Below are 26,633 nucleotides of genomic sequence, written 5' to 3'. Positions count from 1 at the left end.
TGTACTGGAGCAAAACTGTCTTGCAACTGCTGGAAGAAATCAGTCATTAGAAGCGAGATTACAGCAAATTTTCCAATTTAGAAAAACTGTATTTTTCTCTCTCTCTCTCTGAAAAAATAATGGTATAATTGGACTATTTTTAAGTGAGGACTAGTTTAAAATAGTCAAATTTTCCCAGCGCTACAAGTTTTAGGATTTGCTGTTAGCTTTCTGTTTTCCACACCTTCTTTCCTAGGCACAAATTCTCTTCTCCCCTCACCTTACACACACACACACACACACACACACACACACACGCGCGCGCGCGCTCAGAGAAGCCCCCAGTCTGGCCTCTCCACTCTGTTGGTCTTTTAAAAGAAGGTAAACCTTCAGGCAGCAGTTAACTAAGAAGCTTCACAGGGCTATCAGGACTTCCTCTCCCATTGACACTCTCCCACCTTCACACAAGGCTTTTCCTCCCCACCCCAACCACTTTCTATTTTTAGAATGGAGTGATGAAGTAGCAAAAAGTACAATATTTTAGCCATCTGAAGCATGGGCAGTTCTCAAATTAGCCCACCAACTGGAAGTGCTCTCTGATACAACCATCTTCAAAATTGAAGCCATTATGGTCAATTGTGCAAATCCGTATTTAGCTTTTTGGAAATAGTGGATTTTTGACCCAATGAACTGAAGCAAGCATCTGGAGAGTCTCCAGGGTCTCAGACAGGACACTCAGCACCCAGGCATGCGACAACTTCCAACAATGTAGAGGGCATTTACTTTCAAAATCACACTGTTCTCATTCAGTATTCTTATTCTCCACCGGGATGTGGATAAGAAAATATACTCAGGTCCCAAAATAACATAAAATGAACTCTATTTATTATAGGGTAGTAAGTTTCTTTCAGCAAAATAACACATTATAAAATCAGAATCAATGTTAACAAAAAACTTTCTCCAAATATATACTCCTTCTGACTCTTAACCATTTTCCCTCCGAGTTATCTTTTTGAATATTTCATTTTCCAAGTGTCTTTACAAAGATAATAAACGAGCTTAAAATTATGGCTAGTGTGTTTTTTTTGTTCTTCTAGCCCAATACTTATGTCCATCTAGCTTTTTAATTTATTATTAAATTTGAGTGCTTACCTTCAAAACATCTCATTTCCATACTTTTAACTCTCATCATTTTTTGCAACTTGAACCAAAATGACTGAAGCTGGTTGTTTCTACGCATTTCCTCCTGCCATCTAGCCTGTCGGGGTTCCTAGAGAACGCCTACGTCACATCCACCTCACAGGTGTTCCCGGACAAAATCTAACCGTGAACCCAGAAAGGGCCGCTGCAAACACCAACCGACACATCAGAGAATTAACTAGAGAAGCACATCAGAAACTGTCTCATTCATTAGTTCTGTGGGTCTCGCACACAAAAGAAAGTTAAATGAGTTTGACAAAGTTAAACAGACTTTTTTTTTACAGTACTTCTCAAAGCCTTAATAAACTAAAAATTTTAGGCTTTTTTTTTAAATTGAGCAATTCTTTTTTTTTGATTTTTAAAAACTTGTTTATCTTCAGAGGGGAAGAAAAGGAGAGAGGGAGAGAAATATCAATGTATGGTTGCCTCTCATGGGTCCCCTGCTGGGAACTGGCTTGTAACCCAGGCATGTGCCCTGACTGGGAATCAAACTGTGATTCTTTGTTTCGAAGGCCTGTGTTCAATCCACTGAGCTGCACCAGCCAGGGCAAAATTTTAGGCTTTCTGGTGGTCTAATAAAAGAACACTTTTTTACACAATGCTTACTAACAAAGAGGAAATACCACTTTAAAGCATGCAAACATACACTGTCATTCAATACTGAGGATTAAAGGATAGAGAGGCCACTGTGGCGTCCAGTGAAAGCACAGGACTTGACTAGTTTCTTTTGGATCCCAGGCAAGCCAGCTGAAGCTTCCCAGTGTTGCAAGGGTAGACCACTTTACACTTAAGTTTATGGAAACAATACTGGAAAAGTCATAAAAAACATTTATGTCCACTTGTTCAGTTGTCCGTCTATAAAAAGCAGTCCTCATCTTCTGGCACATCACTGAATCCTTTGAGATTTGCTAAAAGCAATGCTCATTTAGACAAAATACTACCAACATTTGGAGCCATTCATGAACTCCCTGATACTTACCTAGAACCCAAAGTTGAGAATCTCTGTCTTTGAAGTTCAATTAAAAACTACAGGCCCCCATGCACAACCCCCACCACCTCCCACCACACACAGGTATGAAATTGGGTGCCTATGTTTACTAACAGTGATAACTTTAAAATATCACATAAAACATTTCATGAAACTTTGTTCACTATAATGAAATAGATAAGTCAAAGTTAGAGAAAAACATGTAATGGAGTTAGGCAAACAAAAATTTTAGATTTCAACTTAAGTGCTGAGATACAGAATATACTTGCAATTTTTAAAAATATATTTTATTGATTATGCCATTACAGTTGTTCTAATTCCCCCCCTTCATTCCCCTCCTCCCTGCACACCCCCTCCCCTACCATCCCCCCCTTTAGTTTATGTCCATGTGTCTCAAGTTCTTTAGATTCTATATTTCCCCTACTATTCTTGCCCCCCCATCTATTTTCTACCTACCGTCTATGCTACTTATTCTCTGTAACTTCTCCCCCCTTCTCCTCCTCCCACTCCCCTGTTGCTAACCCTCCATGTGATCTTCATTTCTATGGTTCCACTCCTGACCTAGCTGTCCTCTGGGTTTGCTTTTGTTTTAGGTGTGGTTGTTAATAACTGTGAGTTTGCTGTCATTTCTCTGTTCATATTTTTAATCTTCTTTTTCTTTGATAAATCCCTTTAATGTTTCATATAATGAGGGCTTAGTGATGATGAACTCCTTGAATTTGACCTTATCTGAGAAGCACTTTATCTGCCCTTCCATTCCAAATGAAAGCTTTGCTGGATAGAGCAATCTTGGATATAGGTCTTTGGATTTCATGATTTGGAATACTTCTTTCCAGCCCCTTCTTGCTTGTAAGGTCTCTTTTGAGAAATCAGCTGACAGTCCGATGGGCACTCCTTTGTAGGTGACTGTCCCCTTATCTCTTGCTGCTTCTAGGATTCTCTCCTTCATTTTAATCTTGGCTAATGTAATTATGATGTGCCTTGGTGTGTTCGTTCTTGGGTACAACTTCTTTGGGACTCTCCGAGCTTCCTAGACTTCTGGAAGTCTATTTCCTTTGCCAGATTAGGGAAGTTCTCCTTTATTATTTGTTCAAATAAGTTTTCCATTTGTTGCTCTTCCTCTTCTGGTATCTCTATAATTCAGATGTTGGAACACTTAAAGATGTCCTGGAGGTTCCTAAGCTTCTCCTCATTTTTTTGAATTCTTGTTTCTTCATATTTTTCTGTTTGGTCATTTTTTTCTTCCTTCTGGTCCACTCCCTTGATTTGAGTCCCAGTTTCCTTTCCATCACTATTGGTTTCCTATGCATTTCCCTTCATTTCAATTAGTTTAGCCTTCATTTGTTCCTCTAATTTGTGACTGGAATCCACCAGTTCTGTGAGCATCCTGATCACTAGTATTTTGAACTGTGCACCTGATAGGTTGGCTATTTCTTGGTTGCTTAGAGTTATTGGCTCTGGGGCTTTGACTTCTTCTGGAGCCATAATGTTTTGGTCTGTTTGCACCTGCTACATATGAGGAGTGGAGCTCTAGGTGTTCACTAGGATGAGGCAACTCAGTCCCTGGGTTGTGATGCTGTATGTGAGAGCGGGGTCCAAGAGGGGCCGCTGGGGCTGTGCAGTCTGTCTCACTGCTCGCTCCTTCGCTGGTTTATCTGCACATGAATGTGTGACCGAGGTGAGCCTGCCACCTTGCACCCTCACTGGGTCCACCCATTGCTACCCCACACCTGGGATCCGCCCATGGCTGCCTGCGTGCCTGGGTTGGGAGATCTTTCCTGACCAACCCACTATGCTGCTGGCTCTGCCCCTCTTACCAATCTAGCTGAACGATTCATTGTTGTTGGACTTCGGTATAGTTTAATTTTCTGTGTTTTTGGCTGCATTTCTGTTACTGAAACTTTGTTGACTTTAAACTTGGTTGTGAGAGGAGGCACCGTGTTTCCACCTACGCCTCTATCTTGGCAGAAGTCCTCCCTAAAGTTATTAAAAGTATGCACTAGGGCCCTGACTGGTGTGGCTGAGTTGGTTGGGCATTGTACCGCAAGGCGAAAGCTACACTTGAAATTTTTAGGGGGACCAATTGTGCCTTTCACTAGACAAACATAAGACCCAGGTCTCTGTTATGACTGAGTGAGGCTGTTACTACTGTTGTCTGTTGCAGACACGGCAAGTGAAGAAATACTGATCAACGGAAACAGTTCATCTTAAACTGGCACGATGAAAAGACCCATCACTGGTAGGTACACTAAATACACCAGAATAACAGTTTCACTACACATACACACACTCACACACTTTCTTGAAGTTCATAATGTAACTGCTTTGCTCTCCCACCATCATTAGATGAGAAACTAGAAAAATGGAGGTGGCTGGGAAATTACCACTCACAACGTGTCCACACTAAGCTGCTTAGGGGCCACAACATCCTTCAAAACCCTGACTTTCAGTTCTCCCACTCGTGAAATGGGAGCCATCACCTGCCAGCCTTACTGTGGTGCTGGGAAGCCTACACACTGATCACGCCTGCCTTCAATCCAACCGATACATGAAAGCCAGTCTTTTCCAAGTGTCATTCGGATCCTGTCCCTGTCCACTAAAGAACTCTTTGACACAGCCAACGGCCACTCCTACGAAAATCTGGGTTGGCCAAAAAGGCTGTCACATTTTTTTTCTATAAAACAAAAGGCAGTTTTCATTTTCACCAATAACTTTCTTGAGTTGGATATTTTGAGTATGTCAGGCTATCTCATGTTTTTTCTTTTCTGTCATCTAATTCCTCTTAGCATCACTGTAACCACAACTTTTCAGAGGCATGCCAATGATAAATGTCCCCATTAAAATCTTACCAACCGCAGGCATTGTTGAGTGAATTGATCACTATCGACCCCAACTGGTCTACCCGACCATGGAGCATCACACAGCGGGAAATCTTAGGCACAAAACTTTGCAAACCACTTTTGACACATTCAATCAGTCACAGCACCTTCTCCATACACTGCAGAAATCTTTTTTTGTGTTTCAGTTGTATTTTGACCTTTCTTAAAATAATAATGCATCATATGCCAAAAATGTTGCATATTTTTTTCGTCAATATTAAAACGATTACACAAAAAATCAATTTTGGTAATTTTTTAATCACATGCTGATATGACAGCTGTCACAATACAATCTAACAAAACTTTTTCCAATGAAGTTAAAGACAACTAAGCTGTACTACAGCCATTTTATGGGAAAAAACCAAATGAACTTTTTGGCCAACCCAGTAAGAACGCCTCCTCAGGACCTGTAGAGGAGTGTTCCATCACAAAGCACCTCGCCCTGAGTAACCACATCTCTTAGCTGCATGTTTCAATCAAAGGCCCCCTCGACTATCCTCAACGTGTATGAAGACCACCTTCCTCCCACCCCACTACTCTGATTTGCCCATTTCTTTTGCTCCTGTCAAAAGATAAAACTTCCTGGGTAATGCCCACACCAAGTGCATTTCAACAAGTTACCTGGATGTCTGTGTGACCAAAGCAACTTAGATCTCTGATCCAGGTACATTCCTCCTTATAACTTACTCTCCACTATGGTCCTTTAAAAAGAAATCTTAACTAATGCTTTTGCTTACTGTTATTTGCTCCTTCCTGAACAAACTATTAAATCCCCCTAATGTCTAATGTAGTCCAAAACCAGAATGGATTAACTGGCATCTCTCTTATGAAGGAAGGCCCACGTCACAGAGCAAAGCACCCCCAGAGGGAGGCAGTACGGCACAGTGAATGGCCCTCGGCCACCCCCAGGCTGCTACCTGGCTCTACCACAGGCCACTCCGTGACAGTGGTCAGGTTACCTAACTTCTCCAAGGCCATCTCTGCATCAGAAAAATGAGAATTATAATAGCATACATCTCCTAGGTAGTGAGAATTAAATATTAAACTATATATAGAGTGCCTAGTCAAGTAGGAGGTGGTATGTAGTAAGAGATCAATAAACTTTAGGAAAAAAATGAGGGTTACTACTCCCCTTCTCTCAAGAGACTGTATAAAACCATGTATCTGGAGCAGAACACACACTGTAGCTACTATCCAGTCCTTCTTCCTTTCCTTTGATCCCCTTGCATCCCACAGGCGACCAGGGAGCCACAGTCCGAATGTAGCTTTCCTGGCTCCTGGGGGGAGGGAGGCAGTGGAGCGTGGTCATGGGCTATTAAATATTTAACCATATTTTTTGCTTCAAACTTTTTCCCCCTATTTTCCTCCTCTAAAACCTAGATGCGTCTTATAGTCCTAAAAATACAGTAAGTTTCAAACAAGCAAAACCAACAGTGACACACAGGAGTTGGTACCACTGGGCCCAGGGGCCAGTGATGGGGAAGAGAGCTGCGGGGCGCTGGTCCCATTTTCTTTCTGAGCTCGAGGGGGATAAAACAAACGTGTACATTGTGCAGAAATTCATCAAACATATACTTATAGCCCTGGAGGACGTGGCTCTGTTGTTTGGGTGTCATCCTGTAAAGCAAAAGGCCATGGGTTCAATTCCGGTCAGGGCACATGTCTAGGCTGTGGGTTCGGTCCCCAGCTGGGGTGCGTGGGAAAAGCAACTCATCAGTGTTTCTCTCTCACATTGCTGTTTCTCTCCGTCTCTCTTTCCCTCCCTTTCCCTCTCTCTAAAATCAGTAAGCATGCCTTTGAGTGAGAATTTAAACAAAAGATGTATACTTGTAATTGGTGCATTCTTTCTTATATATGCTGTATTTTAATAAAGTATCCTTTAAAATTAAGAGTAAAAAATTATTATCATGGCTAAAATCATTGTTAGCCTAAAAATGCAAAAAGAAACATTTAGAACAAAATATATTTTCTCTACACATATGGAATTGCACATTGTTGACTACAACTTTTTACTTATATTGATATCCTGTTGTATACCTATTGATCTCAAAATGCATTTATAAATATCAGATACCAAAGTAAAAAAACACGGCGAAAACAAGAATATTGGAGGTAGGTTTTGCCTCGAAGGAAATAGGAGGACATAATGAACTAGATCAAGGGAGCAAAACTGACCTCACCAAGATTTTTCACTGCAGCCAACACAAGGAGTGAACTAGACATGACAACATGGTGAACAAGGCCTCAGAGAAAACAGGGAAAGATGTCACTGACTTGTGACACTTGAGGATCTGCCCCTCGCTCCGCCTGAACTTCTGTTTGCTGGGCACCAGATTCAGCACCAGTAGGGGCACAGACATTGCCAGCTTGCTGGCAAACCCTGGTGCTTCCTGGGCTTTGTCAGAGAAGCCCTGCTTCCAAGAAGCTCTTATGTGGAAACCCAACATGTAAACAGATGAACAGTGTGACCATGCTCCTCTGGGTGAGATCCAAGGCAGGGAGGCCTGGGGAATCTGCAGCCACACATCAGCCTTCCCGGCAGGCCACGAGAAGGCCCCAGATAAGCCTCCGTAAAGTGGGAAAACAATGCTCACCCCTTTGACCCTAAATGCCTGAGCCCATCTGAGAGGTAAGAGGCGGCCCTTCCTCTCTCACCACTCCATGCTCACCCTGCCCAAAGATGCACCTGACCCTCTGAAATATGAAAGAGTCGTTCTTGGGCACAGGACTGACATGGAGCTGAGGAAGTAGTTAGCGGTAAGAGTGCCACTGCATGTACCTCAAAGAGTCTCACAGGGACAGGCAGCCTGGTCATGGGCCGGGACCCCCTTAATACTGTAGGTCTGTGACCAGGACTGACCAGGCGTCCTCTTCTCCGCCCAGCTCCACTTTTTAAAACAGTTTCTTCAACCCCATTATGAGTTTCCTGGGAAATTTACCAACTGCTTGATTCTTCTAAAAGGTGTCTGCTGCTGAAACACTCCCCAGACGGCCCCTGGGCCCCCCAGGCCCATGACACGGTTTACCTGCACAAAAGCCTGTTGCACACGGCCCCTCCTCCAGTGGACGCCCCTGCACTACCTTACGAACCATGCTGGAAGTCACCTATTAGTTTGGATTGGATGGTCATTTGAGTATCTTCTTTGAACTATTCACATCTTTTTCAGTTTAATCCTAAATAGGGATTAAGAGCTTTAGAAAACCTGGGGGACATTTTATGACACCCGCAGGGTGAGGATCCCAACAGCTCATCACATGGACACAGGACATACCCTGCTTGTGTGCTGTGAGAGAGGCAGACTATGACACAAATCACCTGTGGAAGGCACAGTACTGGGAGAGGGGCTGTGCGTGCTTCTACAATAGTCATAGGCAACTGATGTGTGACACAAATTTCAGCTCTGTGGAAGCCCCCATTTCTGACTTCAGTCTCTTAAGACTTCAGAAATGGGGCAATGTTCAACACAGAACAGCTGGTAAGCAAGTTAGCTAAACTGCAAGCTAAAAACAAAGGTGGGAAAAAGGAAGAGGAGAAAGGAGGGAGAAGGAAGGGCTGGGGAGGGGGTAAGCAGGAGAAGAGAAAGAGGAGGAAGAAGAAGAAGAAGAAGAAGAGAAAGAGGAGGAAGAAGAGGAAGAAAAGAAGAGGAAGAAGAGAATGAGGAGGAGGAAGAGGAGAAAGACCCTCCCTTGTTCTCTCAAGTTACTTTTAGCAAATATTATTATTTTATTGATTGATTTTAGAAGGAGAGAAGAAGGGGGAGGGGGAGGGGGATGGGGATGGGGAGGGAGTGAGAGAAAGAAAGAAACATCAATTTGTTGTTCCACTTATTCACCCATTCATTGGTTGCTTCTTATATGTGCCCGACGAGATCAAACCCACAACCTTGGTGTATTGGGACAATGCTCTAACTAATGAGCTACCCAGCCAGGGCCAGCAATATTATTCTTATAAAGGCCCTTCTTTTCCAGATGGCACCTTTGTATCTGGAAGCTCTTTTAATACACAGTCTGTAAGGCAGGTTATTACCCTGATTTTACAGACGAGGAAAATAAAGCTCAGGAATTTGAAATGACTTGCCCATCAACGAACTGCTGATAGGAAGCAGAAACAGAGTTCTCATGCTGCTGTTCTTTCTCCAGTTCACAGAGGACCCTGTCTCCTACAACCTGCTTCTCCACCTGTTCTTTTCTCCCAGTGACACTAACACACACGCCCGTCTGCCCCTGAGCTGGTGCCCCTCGTTTCTTTCTTCCACCAGGCCAGTGGTGTTGCTGGTGTCCCCAGTGTCCCTTGACACTTTATGCCCATACAGGAAAGATTAATCTTAGTCGAGGAAAATGTCAGAGGTTCATTCCTCAGCCCCCAGCCCTCTCCCTCCAAACTTGCTGCAGAAAGGAGGAAGATGAGAGAGAACACACCTGCTGCACTGAACTTGACCTTATAGGCTCACCTTTGTGTCCCAAGGAAACCCAATCAAAACATTTTCAGGTCCTGGCTGGCATAGCTCAGTGGATTGAGCGCGAGCCTGCGAACCAGACGATCGCGGTTCGATTCCCAGTCAGGGCACATGCCTGGGTTGCAGGCCGGTTCCTTGCAGGCTAACTACCAGCAGGGGACGCACAAAAGGCAACCATACATTGGTGTTTCTCTCCCTTGCTCCTTCCCCTCTAAAAATAAATAAGTAAATAAAATCTTTAAAAAATATATTTATAAAAAAAAAAAAACATTTTCATCGAACTGGCTTCCACTGGGTAAATCAATGCCGGTGTGAGCTAGCTGCTCATTTATTACTTAAAGATTTTAATGGGGACATTTATCATTGGTGTGCCTCTGAAAAGGTGTGGTTACAGTGATGCTAAGAGGAATTAGGTGACAGAAAAGAAAAAACTAAAATTATTCACGGGATTTTCAAATATTAAATAAACCTCATGAAGTGTTAATGGAAAGCATGTGAGCTCCCAGATTACATGAAACAAAACCCTGCAAATACATGCATTTTGCCTCTGCCCTTGCTTATCTAGCCTTAAATAACTGTCACGTCAGATGAACACAGAGGAGACGGCGGGAAACCAACCATACTGTCTCACCAATACTGTGTGCAGTTATGATCTTCATTTCTGATAAGGACAATGAAGACCTGGGAGCTTGAATGGACTTGGCTCAGAGACGAAAGTGGCAGAACTGGAGGTGGCACAGCCCCTCCAGTTCCAGAACTGTCCCAGAATGGATGGTACTCCATCACACCATCTGTACTTCCCCCATCTGCATGTTTCTCACGATCCATCAAGTCAGACAGGCCCCAAGGGTCTGAATACACTGGAGATTGTGAATAAAGACATTTAAAATGGGCTCATTAGCCATGTCCCCTGAATGCACAATCCACATGCCCCCAAGGGCTGCGAGTTCCTCGTGGGCGCTGCTGGTAGAGCAGCGTCACGTGCTCGAACACACCCGCTGGACACTCTGCCTTCCAAGGCCAATGCAGTACCCTCTGGCATATCTGGTGTCGGTAGCCAGTTTCTTTTTAAGCCAGTGTCCTACCACTTCCTGGCCTTCCCTTTCTTCTAATACTTAAAAGACCTCAGGGTTTCCTGCAGCTTTGCAGCTAATCCCGGGAAGATTGTTCTGCCTTTCGAAATCAATGGCTGCTGCACGGCAGGCAGCGCCCACCCAGCCGTGGGGGCCAGGCTCTTCAGAAGGGCAAGGTTCGTGGAGTGGCACTCTGAACTGCCACCACGCACAGTGCCTCTGGCCTCACACTACCCCGAGACAAGGTCAGGACACAAAATCCTGTAGATACCAGTAACTTCTGTTCTCAGGCAGCTGATGAACTTCCTCCTTCCCTCAGTGGGAAGAAAGCGCTGCTGACTGTGAAGGGAATGAACAGAAGTCCCATCCGGCTCCCACGCTCTACAACTGTGAGGGAAAGTCCTGCCACATCCTCCACTGCCTTAAAACAAAGCCAGAGTATTTTTGAACCACTAAGCCAGAAACTTATCTTTTTTCCAACAGGGAGACGGTTGTCCTGCAGCCCTCAAATACGGATAGTTTTGCTAAAAGGGATATACTGACCTCAAAACAGCACTGTCATACATTTCATTCCAGAAAAAAAAAATGCTCATGCAAGCCTGCACTTACTTAGGTGTCCACACACTCACGGCCTTACCGAAAGTAACTTCTCCTTTGCCAGTTTTGTCAAACAGCTGGAAGGCCACCATGAACAAAGCATCCGGGGCACACAGGACAGATTCAAACGCTACAAATTCTTGGAAGGATATTAATCTGCAACACAAAACAAGCACAAAGCATAAGGTCAGTAGCTTGTGGGAAACAAAAAGCATGCACAAATATGCAGCAAAGAAAAAAAGAAAGTGTCGCTGTCCAAAAATACAATTCACACCTTTTACATTTACAGTTAACATTTCCTCTTCCACACAGCGGACTGAGATTATGTACAGAATCTGAAAGACACACAGGGTGGAGGATATGGTGACAAGGTAGATGCATCCTAATTCCCAATGTAAGTAACTGTTTTACCCATCGCTTTTGTTTCGGCACACTGTTGGATTCCAGAATTAAGGCATGGATACTTCAGAGGAAGATGTGATTTTATAACAGCGTGGAGCACCTCTGTCATTCATTAATACCTTTATTGACAACATAAAAATGGCTCACAGAGATTCGTTCATTACTGATATCTACTGACCACATGCAGATTAAAGTAGGGACGGTAGTGGAGAAGGGGGAAGAACACACATATGTCAGACATGAAATGTGACTCCCAAGGAACTTCTAGCCTAGTAAGGCAGGTAACACCAGTGTGGAAATAGCACACAGGAAAGACAAATCATAAGACATGAGTATGAGAGCAGAATTCTGGTAGGAGATCAAAGAAGGCTTTGTTGCGGAAATGGAATGTGAGCTGAGTCTTGAAAAATGAGTGCAACTCAGGTATGCAGTCACAGGTAAAAGGGAGGGTACTTCCAGCAAGGACACACCTGTGGGGAGGCAGGTGGGAGAAAAGTTGGGGAGGGAGTGTACCAGGAAAATGGTGAGAAACTGATTTCATCTGTACTGTGGAGTGCATAAAAGAGAACACTGTGAAATGAGATTGCAAGAACAAGCCCAGAGATAGGCCTGAAGATAGTAAAGGGCCAGGACTTTCTTCTCTAGGAAGCAAGGAGTGATTGAAAGTCTCTGAGAAAGCCCTTGATACAATGAAATGTATCTGTTAGGAAGAGTATGAGAGGCCAGAGATACTTTGACTTTCAAGAAGTAAACAACTCCACGAAACCTTTTCTATTTTGTATGTTAAACTATTTCAATGATACACTGAGATAGTCTAAGTCTTCCAGAAGTTATAGAGAGAAGGAGAAAACAGGAGTGCGTTCCTATGTTTCACAGAACACTTACTTACTTCTAAACACCTGGAAGAGAGAACATATTTTATGCAAAGAGTTACAAAGCTAACTCAGCTGTTCCCAGAATGTCACCTGACTATAACAATGTTGCAATGAAAGTAAAAACTCCGGTGTGTTCAATACACTATGTCATTTGCCACCCAAAACCATCCTTACAAGTGCATGGGGACGCTCAAGAACAGCATGTGTTACAGAAGAATTCTTGCCCTCTACTGTAACAGTGTGTCTCACTGAGAATCTGTGTTCAAGACCAGGGGTGGGTAGAGGTGGGGAGAGAAGCAAATTGGAGTCAAACCTTCCTAGCTGGCCTACAGGAGTTTACACCCTGTTGGGGGAAGGAGAAGCAGTCACGTTCATACAGACCCACCAGAAGGCAAGAGCTGAGGGTCAAAGCAAAGGCAGAAATAAAGCACTGAGGGGCACACAAGAGAGAGTGGTTTATTTTGCCTAGAAGAATTGGGGAATGCTTCGTGGAGGACTGGCACTCAAAGGACACATTTTTAAAGTTGAAAAGATCTTAGAGATAATCTACTTCAACCTCTCCATTGTACTTTGGAGAAAAGCAGAAGAACTTAATGACAAGTACGAAGTGAACAACTGGCTTCCGGCACTTTGGCCTAAGAGCCAAGCGTTCGGGCTTCCATCTCACTGACCGAGAATTCCAACTGGTATAGGAAGGCGGAGAGAACAGAGAAGGGTCGAGAGAGGATGTTACACACTGAGGAAAGAACACAGCAAAGTTATGACTAATAATGTGTTTGGAGAAGGATGTTGGCCATAAGGAGCAAAGAGTGGCTTGAGCTGTAATGACAGCCACCTGTGGAGGCCCTTAAAGGCCAACGTAGAGAATCCGGACTTTGTTGCAGGCAATGAGAAGTCATTGAAGGTCGTGGAAGGTCGTGGAAGATGAATTGGACACGGGGAGGACAAGAAAGAGTGGAGAGAGAGCCTGGCAGCTGGATGCGAGCTCTGAACTGGTGTTGACCCACTGGGATTAAAGCACGAGGAAGGGTGGGAGAGACGCAGGCAGGCAGGGATGAGGCACCACTTGGCAGGCACTGGACACCAGGGGCTGACGACCGGGAAACTGGCCAAGTCACTCCCAAGACTTCTAACCTGGGAACGGAGTGGGCTGACGATTCTAGTACCAAAGATAAAGAATAAAATCCGGGAACGTTAGAGAGACGGGACTGTGAGAGAGTAAGATCAGTTCTGCCTGGGAGGAATTGAGGTCCCAAAGGGGCACTGAAGTATGAATCCAGGGGGAAACCAAAGGGAGGCGCATGGAACTCAGGAGAGGGGCCCGACTGAAGTTGATCCGTGTTCCTCTGAAACTTCTGATCCTCCGGGACCTCAGAGGGTGAGCTTATTAAAACAGGGTTATCGCAGACATAATTCGTTATGATAAGCTCACTGCGGAGTGGGGGGGGCACCTGATCCAATGCGACTACAGTCCTTATCAAAAGAGTAAACTGGGACACAGACAGGCACACAGGGACAACGCCATGCGGAGACAAAGGCAGAGGTCTGGGTGACGTTTCTATAAACTGGAGAACCGCAAAGACTGCCAGCCACCACCAGGAGCCACAGAGGAGACTGGACCAGATCCTCCCAACCAGCCCTCAGAAGGAGCCAGCCCTGCCAACAACACCTTCATTTTAGCCTCCAGACTGTGAGGCAATACATTTCTTATTTCTGTTTTTTAAAGCCACTCTAATGTGTGGTATTTTGTTACAGCAGCCCTAACAAACTGATACAGAGGCCAAGACTGGAACCAGCAGATCTGGGAGGTTGTTAGAACAAAGGCTACGTAAAGCAGTGAACGGAAATGCCCAAAAGCATCTCCATCAAAGACACACGTCCACCACTTGCTGAGCACTGAGGAAAGACAGGGAAGAAACGCAGTCTGGTCGTCTGCCTGCAGCGCTCCACCCCTCCTCCCGCCCCAGGACCGCTCTGCGCAGGCGCCAGCCACCACACAGCCACGCCTCTCACCAGTTCAACGTGCTGGCAAGTGAAAGGCAGAAAACAATCCTATTTGCTAAATTTTCCCGGCACAGACGTTAGGTTAGTTAAAAGTGAATCCCACAGTGTGTTATCTGGAAAAGGGACATTTAAAAATTATATAATCTGAACAAAGAAATGCTTAAATGGAACAAAAAGAGCATATTACCGCTCTCAAAATGGTACAAGAAACCTGAAGGCTGTGGATGTGCGTGAATAAATCCTTCTCTGGCAATGTCAAAGTGGTTTCATTACTGTCGCGGGCCATGAACACTCTGGTATTTTAGGCATGTTACACCAAAAAGGTGTGTAATTTGGTAATCCTGTCAGATACAAGTACTATACATCTATGTAGGAGGTATACAGCTAAACCATGAAATCATCATATCTTACTGTTCATCAAGGCTATTTTGGATTTTCAAGGTAATCTGACTAGAAGGCTATCAGAGTAATTATATAGTACTATACTCATTTACAGCATGATATCTAAAAACATTTATATATGTTTTTCCTATAAACAGAACTCCAGTGTTACTTTACAGATTTAATGGGCATTAGCATAAATTACAACAAAGAATACAAGCTTAATCAAGTTCAGGCCTGGCTGCCGAGCTCACTGCGTTCCCTTTTCCACCCTCCACTCCCTAAACTTCTTTGCCAACGTTAGCAAAGTGGGTCACGCAACTCTGATGAACCCTGTGTCTAGTCTCTTGGGAAGAGTATATGACATTGGTGTTCACCTGCAACAACTAATAGTGAGACACGGGTCAGCTGACACGGACGCAGGCGCAGAAGTCACGTTTTCAAAGGCCGCAGCTCGGGGCTCGGGGCTCTAACGCCTCTGCTTCATGGTTCTGCTGCTGCCAGAGATTTTCTCAGGTAAGTCATTTTTTTTTAATTCAGTTTCATTTTTATTTGCTATCCAAGTGAAAAGCATTTCATGTTAATTAGTAAGAAACATTCACATATGTTCATTGGCTCACTTATTTCTTTTTGTCTTTATTGTATTTTTTCCCACAGGTAGGTCATCTTTGTTTTCCAAACGAGAGCCGTTTTTCTCCTTCTGACAGCCATTTGTAACAGCGGCAACCTGACAACTCCTTTGAAGTCCAGGTAAAGCAGGGAAAACACACGGACCACTACCATGTACTGAGCCAAAGAGGAAAGGGATTAAAAGTGGATTAAATGTACGAAAATGTAAAGTTATGTATCTATCATATACGTAGAAAGATCCTGGAGGGACACATACCAAAATGATCACAGTGCTTCTTTATGGTAGCACAGCTTTCAGTCTCCTGCCCCACCCATTCTCAACTTCATAAGGGGTAGCTCTGAGCCTGGAGATGCTTAAAATTCCATAGAAAATACACACTGAAAACCATGATATTATGGAAAAGGTTGAAAGTACTATAAGAGACTGGAGATACATGACTCAATGAATTCAGAAGATAAAAAGATTATTATTCTTGTGAAACAAAGGAGGAGATGAGAAAATTAGGAACATATGACATCAGAGGGAAGATGTGACCAAGTGCACAGGTAGCAACAGGTAGCAATTAGTCTGACAGCAGAGGGAAGGTGCGATCAAGGTAAGACAGGCGGTGGGAGAAGGAGAGGCCAACAGCTACAGTGGGGCTTTGGCGCTCACGTCATGTGCTGGACACAAACCAGTGCTGGGAATACTCATGGGAAAACGCAATCTCCACTCCCCAAGAACTGGTGGTCCAGGGGGCAGGTGGTAAGCCGGGAACCAGAGAAGGAAGGCCAGAGATGAAGACCCACAAGATGTGGGGGTGTGGAGTGAGCGCAAGCGCAATGCACAGCATGCTGGTCGTGTCCTGATAGCAGACAAGGGTCTGAAATCTGTGGACAAGATGAAATTGTGCTTTGGACTATTTAATCCAGCAGAAGAATGGTAAACGACCTGGAAGGAGAATGCAGAGCTGGGGAGATGTGCTGGCTCAACCCAGGAAAGAGCCCCGAAGGCCTGAGGGGAAGGGGTGAGAGGACACGGCGCCACGCTCTCCGAAGGGCACTGTGACAGCACAGCGAGACTTCAAAATGCCGATGCTCTTCCACGCCAGAGTCCCACTTCTAGGAATTTATCCTAAACAATCATCAATAAGTGTGTGCAACTTTCACCTAGAATATTGTTGACAATTGTGAAAAAGTGGAAACAACCTCATCATGTGCCCATATGTGACTGATTTATTAAAGGAATACTATCCAGCCACTGAAAATTGTTGTCAACAAATTCATGTTATTGTGCAAAAAAATCAGTTACACTAATATTTGTAAAAAGTGCTCCCATTTTGTCAAAAATGGGCAAAAGTAATATTTTATATACACGGTCTGAAGGCTGCACACCAAATAAATATTTAAGTTTCCTTTCTTTTTGCATGTCGTCCATATGCCCTAATCTTTCCAATAGTACACACAATACACTATTTTTGTTAAAAAAATGAAAATGTTTATGAAACAAAATAACCAAAGCCAAGACTTGGGTAATGACAGGACTGAGTAAGAGCCAGGGTGGGCGGTGGGCACCCTGACCGATGTGGCTCAGTTGCTTGGGCGTCATCTGCGAAGCGAAAACTCTGGTTCAATTCCCAGTCAGGAGGGCACGTGCCTGGGCAGCAGGTTTGGCCCTGGTTGGGGTGTGTTTGAGAGGCAATAGATCCATGTTTCTCTCTCACATCAAGGTTCCTCTCCCTCCTTCTCCCTCCCTCCTCCTCTAAAAATAAATAAAATCTTCTTAAAATTAAAAAAAGAAAAGAACTGGGAAGAAGGGGTTGGGAAAGGGACTGAGAAAAGAAACCAATGGCTGAAACACCCCTACTACCTGTGGCTACCCAGGGTGGATAACCTCCGGTTCTTCCACCCCACCCTGTGTGCTCATTGGCACTGGCACTGGCTCATTCACACCCCATGTGGTCCCTTTCATCTCCTGCCTGGCTCCTACCTCCAGGCCAACTCTGTGGCTAGGAGAGTTTCAGAGACTGCACCTAAGGATCTGATCTATTCAGACTTCAGGAAGTTTGGTTACAGACAAGGTACCATATCAAAACCCAATTACCACTTTGACTTAAGGCTCACAACCACAAGAGCGCCTCGCAAGAATAACTTCTCCTTATAACCCTCTTCTGTGTATTATAACAGAAGCCAAACAATTGTCCAGGATTAATGGCAGAGATAAAAGTAAAATCTAACTCCAAAAACAGGGCTCCAGCCACCAGACCACCCAGGTTTAAGCATCCGTGAACGTCAAGAAAAAAGACACACACACAGAACTGGGCTTTCCTGGGATCACCAGTTTATCCAAAGAGTTTGGGCCTCCCTTATTTGAACATCTTTACTAGCTTTGGGGGTTTTCCAGCTCTTTTATCTCCCTCCCAAATGCTTTGCAAAATATAGTGTTCGGGCCATGAAGCTCCTAAGTACCCTGCACCTATTACATGCCAAGCGATACCCTAGACAGTCCGGATACCATGAGAATGAGTAAGACTGACAGAATCTGTGTCCTCAAGAAATTACACTCCAGAGGGGAAGGCAGACAATAAGAACACACACACAAATAGAAAGGTGAGATGACTCCACAGTCAGATAACTGCTGTGTATAAGATGAGGAATGAATTGAACTAGTGTTCCTTAGCCCCAGAGAGTCTATTTAACTGGTCTGAGGAGGATCTGAGTGACCATTTGGATTCGGGTTTTTTTTTTTAAACTTCCTAAGTGGTTCTACCCTTTAGCCAAGCTTGAGAATGATGGCAGAGGGGGCGCCACCCGGCCTAAGGTGGTCAGTGAATGCCTCTCAGGAGGTGACATTAAGATCCAAAAGACAAAAAAAAAAAAAAAGGAAGCACCGGAAGTCCAGGAGGAGGGTGTATTGGGCAGAAGAAACCTCAGTGCAACAGTCTGCCCTAGAACGGGCCAACCTGGGCTAGTTCCACAGGGCAGGAGACACCTGTGTGGCTGGAGGCCAGAGGAGGAGGGAAGTGAACGGGGACGTGGGGATGAAGGGGTGTGCCAGGCAAACCTGTGTGGACTGAACTTTAAGCACACCTGAAAAAATCGCCCTTGCTGGAAGGTTTTGTGACGCACAGACTGCAGGGCCAAGCGGTGAGTCCACAATCAGGAAGTGGCTGCAGCAGGCTGGACTGGAGGGAAGCAGGAGAGACAGAAAAAGTGAAGTGGTCAAACCCAGGACACCTTTTCTAGACAGAGCTAGGGGCTGGAGTGGGGGGCTTGTCCTCGAAGTCCAAGCACACCACTTTTAAAACTCAGGGGCAACTCAGGTGCCAGCTGGGGATGCCCGGTGGCCTGTGGCTGCGGGGGCAGTGGCAGCCAGAAGCACAGACAGACTCCAAGGCCCTGAGGTTACTGAAGATGTGAGAACTGCTGGCCAGGCAACGACAGAGCTCATAAATAAAGATTTTATTTAATAGGCCAGATGATGGTCAGTAAGCAAACAATCTATGCTTCACAGCCCCAATTATGCAAATTTCTTAACAGGATCTAAAATGAAATCCTGAATTACCACCTAATTTTATATTCTAAAAGCCATCAGCAATAAGGTAGAAAGAGACCCAAGTTCCAGTTTTTCCTTTGCCTCACTGACTGATCTTGCCAAGCAAGTTGGAGGGGCCCCTTTCCCCGATCTATAAAAGGTGCTCTCTCCTGGGCCTTTCACCCTACAATCCCTTTTTCTTCCATTTTCAGTTACAGGGAGCCTTGTGGGCCCACTCCGGCTCCACCACTGGCTTCGGCATTCCCAGGAGTGCATCTGTTCTGAGGCCAGCTGGGCTTCTCAGCTCAGGTTCAAATCTCACTGCAGCCTTTGCCAAGGACCTATTTAAATTCATTGGCTCTAGTGAAACCTGGCAGATTGAATACTGTTCAAACAAGTGGGCTACTGCCTAGCTTTAAAAACCCATTAAAGATTTTACTAGCAATTTTACTGTATTGTTATCATGAGTTTAGCCTATAAATACCACCTCTGCATATATCACTGCCTCCAGATTGCCAAAAAAAGATAAATATATAGGCTCTTGTAACTGTGAGCTTAACGCAGTAAGCGATAGGCCCATAATGCCTGTCTGCTGCCTCGTATTTCACTTCAATAGCTCTTGAGCTGCCCAAGGCGCACTGTGCCAACTGGTGGGATTTATGGAGGGTGTTTTTGTACCTCCGCCGTTTTATTCCACACCAGCGGGATCACACATATTTATCAGATGTGATCCACCCCTTCTACTTCTCTTTTGGTAATAGTTAATTCAATTACACTCTAGAAAATATCTTTCACCTACATATCCTCTGTTCCCCATTCCTTCTTCCCTCACTATTAAATAATACTGCCTGACGACCTCAGAAGAATGTGTCCCCTTGTCCTGTCACCAACCCAATAACCCATCTTTAAAATCTTTGAGTCATAAAAAAAGTTCTAATCATGGCCACGTCCCACTTGAGTGATACTGCATTGAGGAGAACCACCACACCTTTTTAAAACTAAAAGCAAATCATATTATGTATCTTCATAAGACCCTAAATAGACACCCTATTATTTCTTAAACATTAATAGATACAATTTTTAAAAAACCTAAAAATCTATATTACATTATCTCTATTTTGTAAAATTACCACTATTGAGAGAAGAATTTAAGGTGCATCACAAATATTCTGTATTTGAATGACATGATGGATTAAAGAGTATTTTGAGATCTATCTAAAGACTTTATGGGGTTTTTTAAAAGAAGTGTCCTAAGTTAAAAAAAGAAACATAATTTTAAATTGGGGACTGCTATTAAAAGGGGAAAGAAAGGCTATTGGCAAAAAAAAAAAAAGGGAAAAACAGTTGTAAACCATAGTGGAAAATCAACTTAGGCAAGCAAAGTAGATTTTTAAAAAATCTAGGGTTTCTACATCTTTCCTTCTTCTTCTCCTTTTTTATCCTCCCCTGAGAACACGCTTATTGATTTCTGAGAGAGAGGAATGGGGAGAGAGAAAGAAAAAACCATCAATGTAAGGCAGAAATCCTAACCGGTTGCCTCTCATACATGCCCTGACCAGGACTGAACCCGCAACCTAGGCATGTGCCCTGACTGAGAATCGAACCTGTGACCTTTCAGCCTATGGGATGATGCTCCAACCAACTGAGCCACATCAGCCAGGGTATCTTCCCTTATTCTTTTAACTGAGGCCAGATAAGAAGGCTTCGACTTTATTAAAATGTCAAATAAGAAATGCTAATGGGGAGATAAACTGCAGATAAGAAATCAGTAACAGAAAGACAGAGGCACACCAATTTGTTAACCAGCATTTCTGAGGTGACCCCTGTACACTGGCAATCACTGCAAAAGGAGCAGGTTAGTTGTCAGATTGCCACTGGGTAACCAATTGCTTCAAATGCTCCCTAAAGAACATGGAGCAGAGCTCGCACTGCCAACCCCTTTGTTCACCTGACTTCAGTCTCCAGCCTGATTGTTCCCTCGGTTCAGAGCTGAAAAGCACAAAAGGTCCCCTCCATTCCAGAGGCTCTGTGAGGGCCTCAGGCACCGAGGGCAGCCAGGGAAGAGTTTTCTCACGCGCACTTAGATGTCGTATCGCCTGTGTGTGTTCTCTGCTCAACCAGCACTTTATAATACAAAAAAAAAAATGATCTTCTAAATTGGAACACGATGCCTTTCTGAAAGTGTCTTTCTGAGCCTCGGAAGCAAGGTAACAATGATTAAAATGATATCTGAAAACAAAAGGTGCTGAAGCACAGACACACAGAAGCAACGAGAGCAAATGTGCTATTTGCTTGCATCTGCCAGTGATGAAATCCCAATTAGTCACTGTCGAAAACAAAAAAACCCAAAATGAAATAAACAGCCAACTACAGTTTTAAAAATGCATGAAATCAGTTTAACCGATTCCTCTTTGAGAAACATTGTCAGTCACTCGGGAACATTTAACATTTTCTTCCACTTGGTTACAAATCCTATGTTTTGGCCCCACACAACAGTCTCTTTTGATGTGATTGTAACATAAGCCACTGGCAAAGCAAACATTAAGAGACTGAAACAGCCTTTATCATATTTTTAAAAATAAAATTATTCATGGTGTGGGCAAGAAGAAATAGAAGTACACAGACTTGAGCCAGAATATCACACACACATACACAACAGCCAACATTAATATCTGCTGTGCCAGCTGAATTCAAATTAACCCAATTTTACATGTTAATTAAACCAGCTATTTTCTTCTTATTGTATTTTTCCTTCTTAAATAGTAGAGTCTACAAGTGATTCCCAACAGACTTGTTCCAGCAACAATGACGTATTCATTTACTTCTATTATGACCATACAATACAGTAACTGAGCAGTAATTTTTCACAGTCAATTACATGTGTGGGTCTTTATGCTTAAAGATGCTGAAATAATGTGTACTATAGAGCCATATGCCTAAATCTCCAGTCTGCCTGAGGCAGTTGCCTGGGTAACACATTTTCTCTCCAGTTTAGCATAACCCTTCACTGAATATCATTAGGTGTCATTAAATAGCAAACATTAACATGAACTTCAGTACACTACTTAGATAGAGTCATTTTACCCATGTAAACAAGTGTTCCATCATTGATAAGAAGCTTAAAATTGATTATGCTTTTCTGTATTTAAGACCATGAAAAAGAACAAAAAAAAGTGCCCACGTGTTGATTCCAAATTGAATTTGCAGAAATTTCTGTTACCAAAAGAGAACTCAGACCCAGTTTCACGGGTAGGCAGCAGTTCTCATCAGTAGGGTTGTGATAGTCCATGTAAGCATAGGAAGATTAGGTTTTTTAAATTTATTCAAAGTTGTAAAATATTTCCATCAATTTCATCTCAGAAAGTCAAAGACTTGTTTCACCCTCCTTTCTAAGGGTGGGAGAAAGCGCTGACATTCAGTAACAATGAATTTATTGAATAAAGTGTTTAAAAATCAATGCGGATAGTGATAATGAGAAGGCCCAGGGCACGCCACGCATTATTTAAAAGACAGTATCCTAAATACTAAAAATTGAATACAGTGTTCTACAGTTTGGATCTGGCAATATGTGGTTTATACAGGCGATTCCAGAGCAACGCCCTTCGTCAGAGCAGCAGCCATTCCCAGTGATCTCCATCAGCCCGCATCCCGTGCCACCCCAAACGAGCAACTACGTCTATGAAAAATCATGTGCTTTCTCTACAGTCTTAACACTTACAACCCCTTCACCCAACCAGATTACCACACTTAAACCATGGAATTACAAGTTTCCTGAGACACAGGGTGATTCCCTGTAAGACTAAACTCTCGGCCTCTCGGGAACTACAATTTGTCCTCTATCACCTTCATTACAAAGGACCTCCAACTTTTCAGTGTTGAAGGACACATACAAAAACAGAATGGGTCGTCAAAAGGCATGGCTGCCTCCAATATACTCTCCCACCCTTCCCATTCCAGGAGAAAGGCGTGCCCCAAAGCCCTGGAAGTGGAGGTGAAAGAACGGATCGAGGCTCAGGAGGCAGCCCCAAAGCTGTCCATGGTCAACGTCAGAATAACTACAGAAATCTCTGCCCAGAACAAATGGGTTCTTGGTGATGGGGATTGAGATCGCAGATACAGCTATGACGCGGAACTGGGACCTCTTTCTTTTTCCGACATCCGCTTCCTAATCCCAAGTATGGAAGAAATGGCCACGGGAAGTGGAGAGACTTGGCCTTGGGCAGCGCGGTGCTCTCACCTCCCGCCGTTGCACAGGTGCTCCTGCAACTGTTTGCAAAGGGGACTAAAGCCTCAGTCGCCATGGTCAGGCCAGGGGTCGAGATGTGATAAGCACAAAGAAAAAATTATTTCATAGTAAGTGTACATTCCATTTTGGTTTCAGTACTCTGCTTTGAAATGAGGCTAATCATGAGAAATGAGTCAAGAGCAAGAACAAATCTTTAAGTAAAACATCTGCAAGACCTACTGGAATCAGCATAGATTCAGTCACATCTCTGAAGCCTCCATGACAAGTCATGTTCTCAGTGATCATGTAAGATGTTGTAGGTGTTCAAATAAAATTTAAAAAATTAAAACTAAGTTGTATAAACTGTCATTACTGGGAAAAGTAGCCTAGCAACTCGGGAAACGTAATTAATGAGAACTGCAATAAACAGTGACTTCTGCTTACAGTGTTCTGATTGTCCTCTTTCTGGATTTAACCCCAAACCACAATAAACAAAATGCTATTTCCATCCCTATCCCCACACAGATTAATTAAAAGCCAACTATATGAACATAATTTGCTTGCCTAAGAACTGGCCAAGACCTAGTAAATAAAAAACATACATTTGTTATATTTAGTTATGTTTTGCATTACAAATTATCTTGAACAAAATACAATGAGTTTACCTACTAACACGGACCACCCAAGAATGCAAAGTTGTGTGAAAATTTACCTGAGCCGAGTCTACCCAGGTAAATTTTATTTTGCTGCCTGGAAGAACCTATGTAAATTCTGAAACATGGGTAAGAAAAGAAAAATTTTCCATCCCAACTGATTCAACATGTTTTCCCCTCCTACTCCACACTATCCCCGCATCCATTAGCAAGGCCTATTTCTAAAGTTCTCCTTCCTGGAACTCACAGTCAAGTGTGTATGAGAAGATAAAGGGGGGGAGACAATAAAATCTTTGTTATAAGAGAATCACTAAGAGAAGAACTGCAGTAAAAGGGTAGAGGAGTGTTGGGGTACCATTTAAGACAGTGTTCAGGGCAAGTCTCCCTAGGAAGGAGTCATCAGAGCAAAGACCTTAGGGAGGTGAGTGAGTTTCTTAGGGGAAGGGGAAGGGGAAGGAGAAGTGCAAAGGCCCTGAGGTGATATAGCCTGGGGTGCTCAAGAGGCTGAAAGAAGACCAAGGCACTGGCGGGGGCACAGCAGGAGATGCAGTGGTGTACTGGAAGGAAAGCGTGGGCACTGCAGGGCCTTGATGGCCAAATTAAGGACTTCGGCTTCTACTCTGAGTGAAATAAGGAATCATAAAGTTTGTGAACCTGAGAGTGAAATGACCCAACTTAGTTTTTTAAATCCTCACCTGAGGGTACGTTTTATTGATTTGAGAGAGAGAGAGGAAGCGAGGGGAGAGAGAGAGAGAGAGAGATGAGAGAGAAACATCAATCAGTTGCATCCTGTACACACCCCAACCAGGATGGAACCCGCAGCCTAGGTATGTGCCCTGACTGGGAACTGAACCATCAACCTTTTGAGAGTCATAAGATGACTCTCCAACTAACTGAGCCACTGGGCCAGGGCCCAACTTAGGTTTTCACAGGATCACTCTGGCTGCTATGCTGAACAGACAGAAGGGAAGACTAGAAGGAGGGACACTTGTTAAGAGGCCACCACAACAATCAGAGTGAGAGCTGGTTATGCTTTGGACTATGGTAGTAGCAGCGAAAGAAGAAGATGTGGTTACAATCTGGATACAGAGTAATATCCCCCCATAATGCTACAAACAGAACAAAAAAGAAACTGTATCGTGTAAAATGCAGGGTCACATTATGGGAAGTTGTTATTTGCTAGCAGAAAATCTAAAGAACCAGACAGACAACTGGGGGCCGCATGCCAATCACCACTGAACTGTACCACTGTAGAGAAAACTACTGGGAGTTTTGGAATTTCTCTTCTTTTGGTGCTCATTTAATAGTTTTATTTCTGAGAAGATGCATTTATGTGAACATGAAGAGAAAATAAAAACGAAGCACAACTACAGTGGCAGGTACCATGCTGCCTTGCGGCTGGTTGTAAGCATCTTCACCAGCAAGTGGTGCTGCGGCTTTTCTGCTGCAGGCTGAACGTGGGCTCTACCATAGAAACCAAGCTGAGTCTTTTCACTAAGCTCTCCCAAAGGGATGCCCTGGTCAGGGAGCCTCACACCCTACCTCCTTGGGTGATGAGTACAGCAGTTATGAACTCGGAGTTGGAAACTTCTCAATAGCTTGTGCCAAGAGTCTTTATGAACAGGACCAAGTAACTGAGCTCGGCTTGGAGCTCGGCCTTGAGATCTTTTCTCATTTGGCAGCTTCCCCTACACCTGGGCACTGGGGCTTTGTCTTTCTTGGTCAACTTCCCTCTTCCTCTCGTTTATGTTTTGGACACTTGAGGTTTGAGAGGCCTATTAGGTATGCAAATGAAGACCTTAAGGGAGCAGCTGGCTGGATTTCACTCCGGAGTTCAACAAAGATGAGAGGGCTAGAGACACTAGGTAGAAGTTATTCAGTATTTAGAACCATGAGATGATATCCCCCCAAGACACAGTTAGGAAAAACCAGAAATCCAAGGACGGGCCTGGGAACGGGAGCTGAGGGAGGAACAGAAGGGGACTGGGAAAGAAGAGCCCGGGAGGTGTGAGAAAAGCCAGTGGGAGTGGGCTAGGAAAGTACAGAGAGTGCCTCTCGAAGGTGTGAGGGAGCGACTCTGTCACCATCAGGACCAACACCACCATTGGACTTTCCAGAGGCAGGGGCTGTGAGATAGCACAAAATACCCCCCGTTCCTGGCACAGAGCATCTAAACCTTTCCATTTCTGATAAGAGCACCAGGAGGATCTTTTGTTTCAGTGTTTGGTTCTTGACCCCAGTTCCCGACACAGGGCCTAAATCCCTTGGTTTCCTGGGTGATAGCAGTGCCTTTTGGTCTCCTGAGGTAACTCTGGGCACTCCTGGATGGGTGTTAGGCAGGAGAAAGACTGAGCCATGATGAGAAGCTTGCAATTTTCAGCAGAGGAAATGGAGTTAATAATGGATCGTGCCTACGCGATGAAGCTCCATAAAAATCCCCCAAACCCAGCGTTCAGAGAGTTCCCAGGTGGGTGAACATGTGGCAGCTCCGGAAAAGCACACCCAGAGAGGGCACGGGAGCTCCCCGTCCCTTCCCACGCACCTTGCCCTCTGCATCCCTTCCATCTGAGTGTCCATCTACATCCTTTTTCCTATCTTCTTGTAATAAGCTGGTAAACAGCAAGTACACCGCTTTCCTGAGTTCTGGGAGCTGCTCTAGCAAATTAATCCAATTTGAGGACAGAGTCGTAAGGACCTCCGAGTTACAGTGGATGAGCCAGAGGCACAGGTAACGACCTGACTTGCGACTGGCTTCTGCTTCTGCAGTGTGGTGGGT

The 26,633-nt window shown here is 44.1% G+C and overlaps 1 protein-coding gene across 2 annotated transcripts in view; it reads right to left on the bottom strand.

The window, feature by feature from the left end:
- SLC25A13 (solute carrier family 25 member 13) overlaps positions 1-26,633 on the bottom strand; it is a 168,548-nt gene that overhangs the window by 92,566 nt on the left and 49,349 nt on the right. For both annotated transcript variants that reach the window (XM_037046438.1, XM_037046437.1), the window contains exon 4: positions 11,214-11,329. In XM_037046438.1, the coding sequence (XP_036902333.1) occupies positions 11,214-11,329 (116 nt within the window). The remainder of the gene's footprint in view (positions 1-11,213; positions 11,330-26,633) is intronic.

This window comes from Sturnira hondurensis, unplaced genomic scaffold (genome assembly GCF_014824575.4).
Source record: "Sturnira hondurensis isolate 20B ecotype Veracruz unplaced genomic scaffold, ASM1482457v3 Scaffold0005252, whole genome shotgun sequence".
Classification (NCBI taxonomy): Eukaryota; Metazoa; Chordata; class Mammalia; order Chiroptera; family Phyllostomidae; genus Sturnira; species Sturnira hondurensis.
This window is presented reverse-complemented; position numbering and strand designations above follow the sequence as displayed.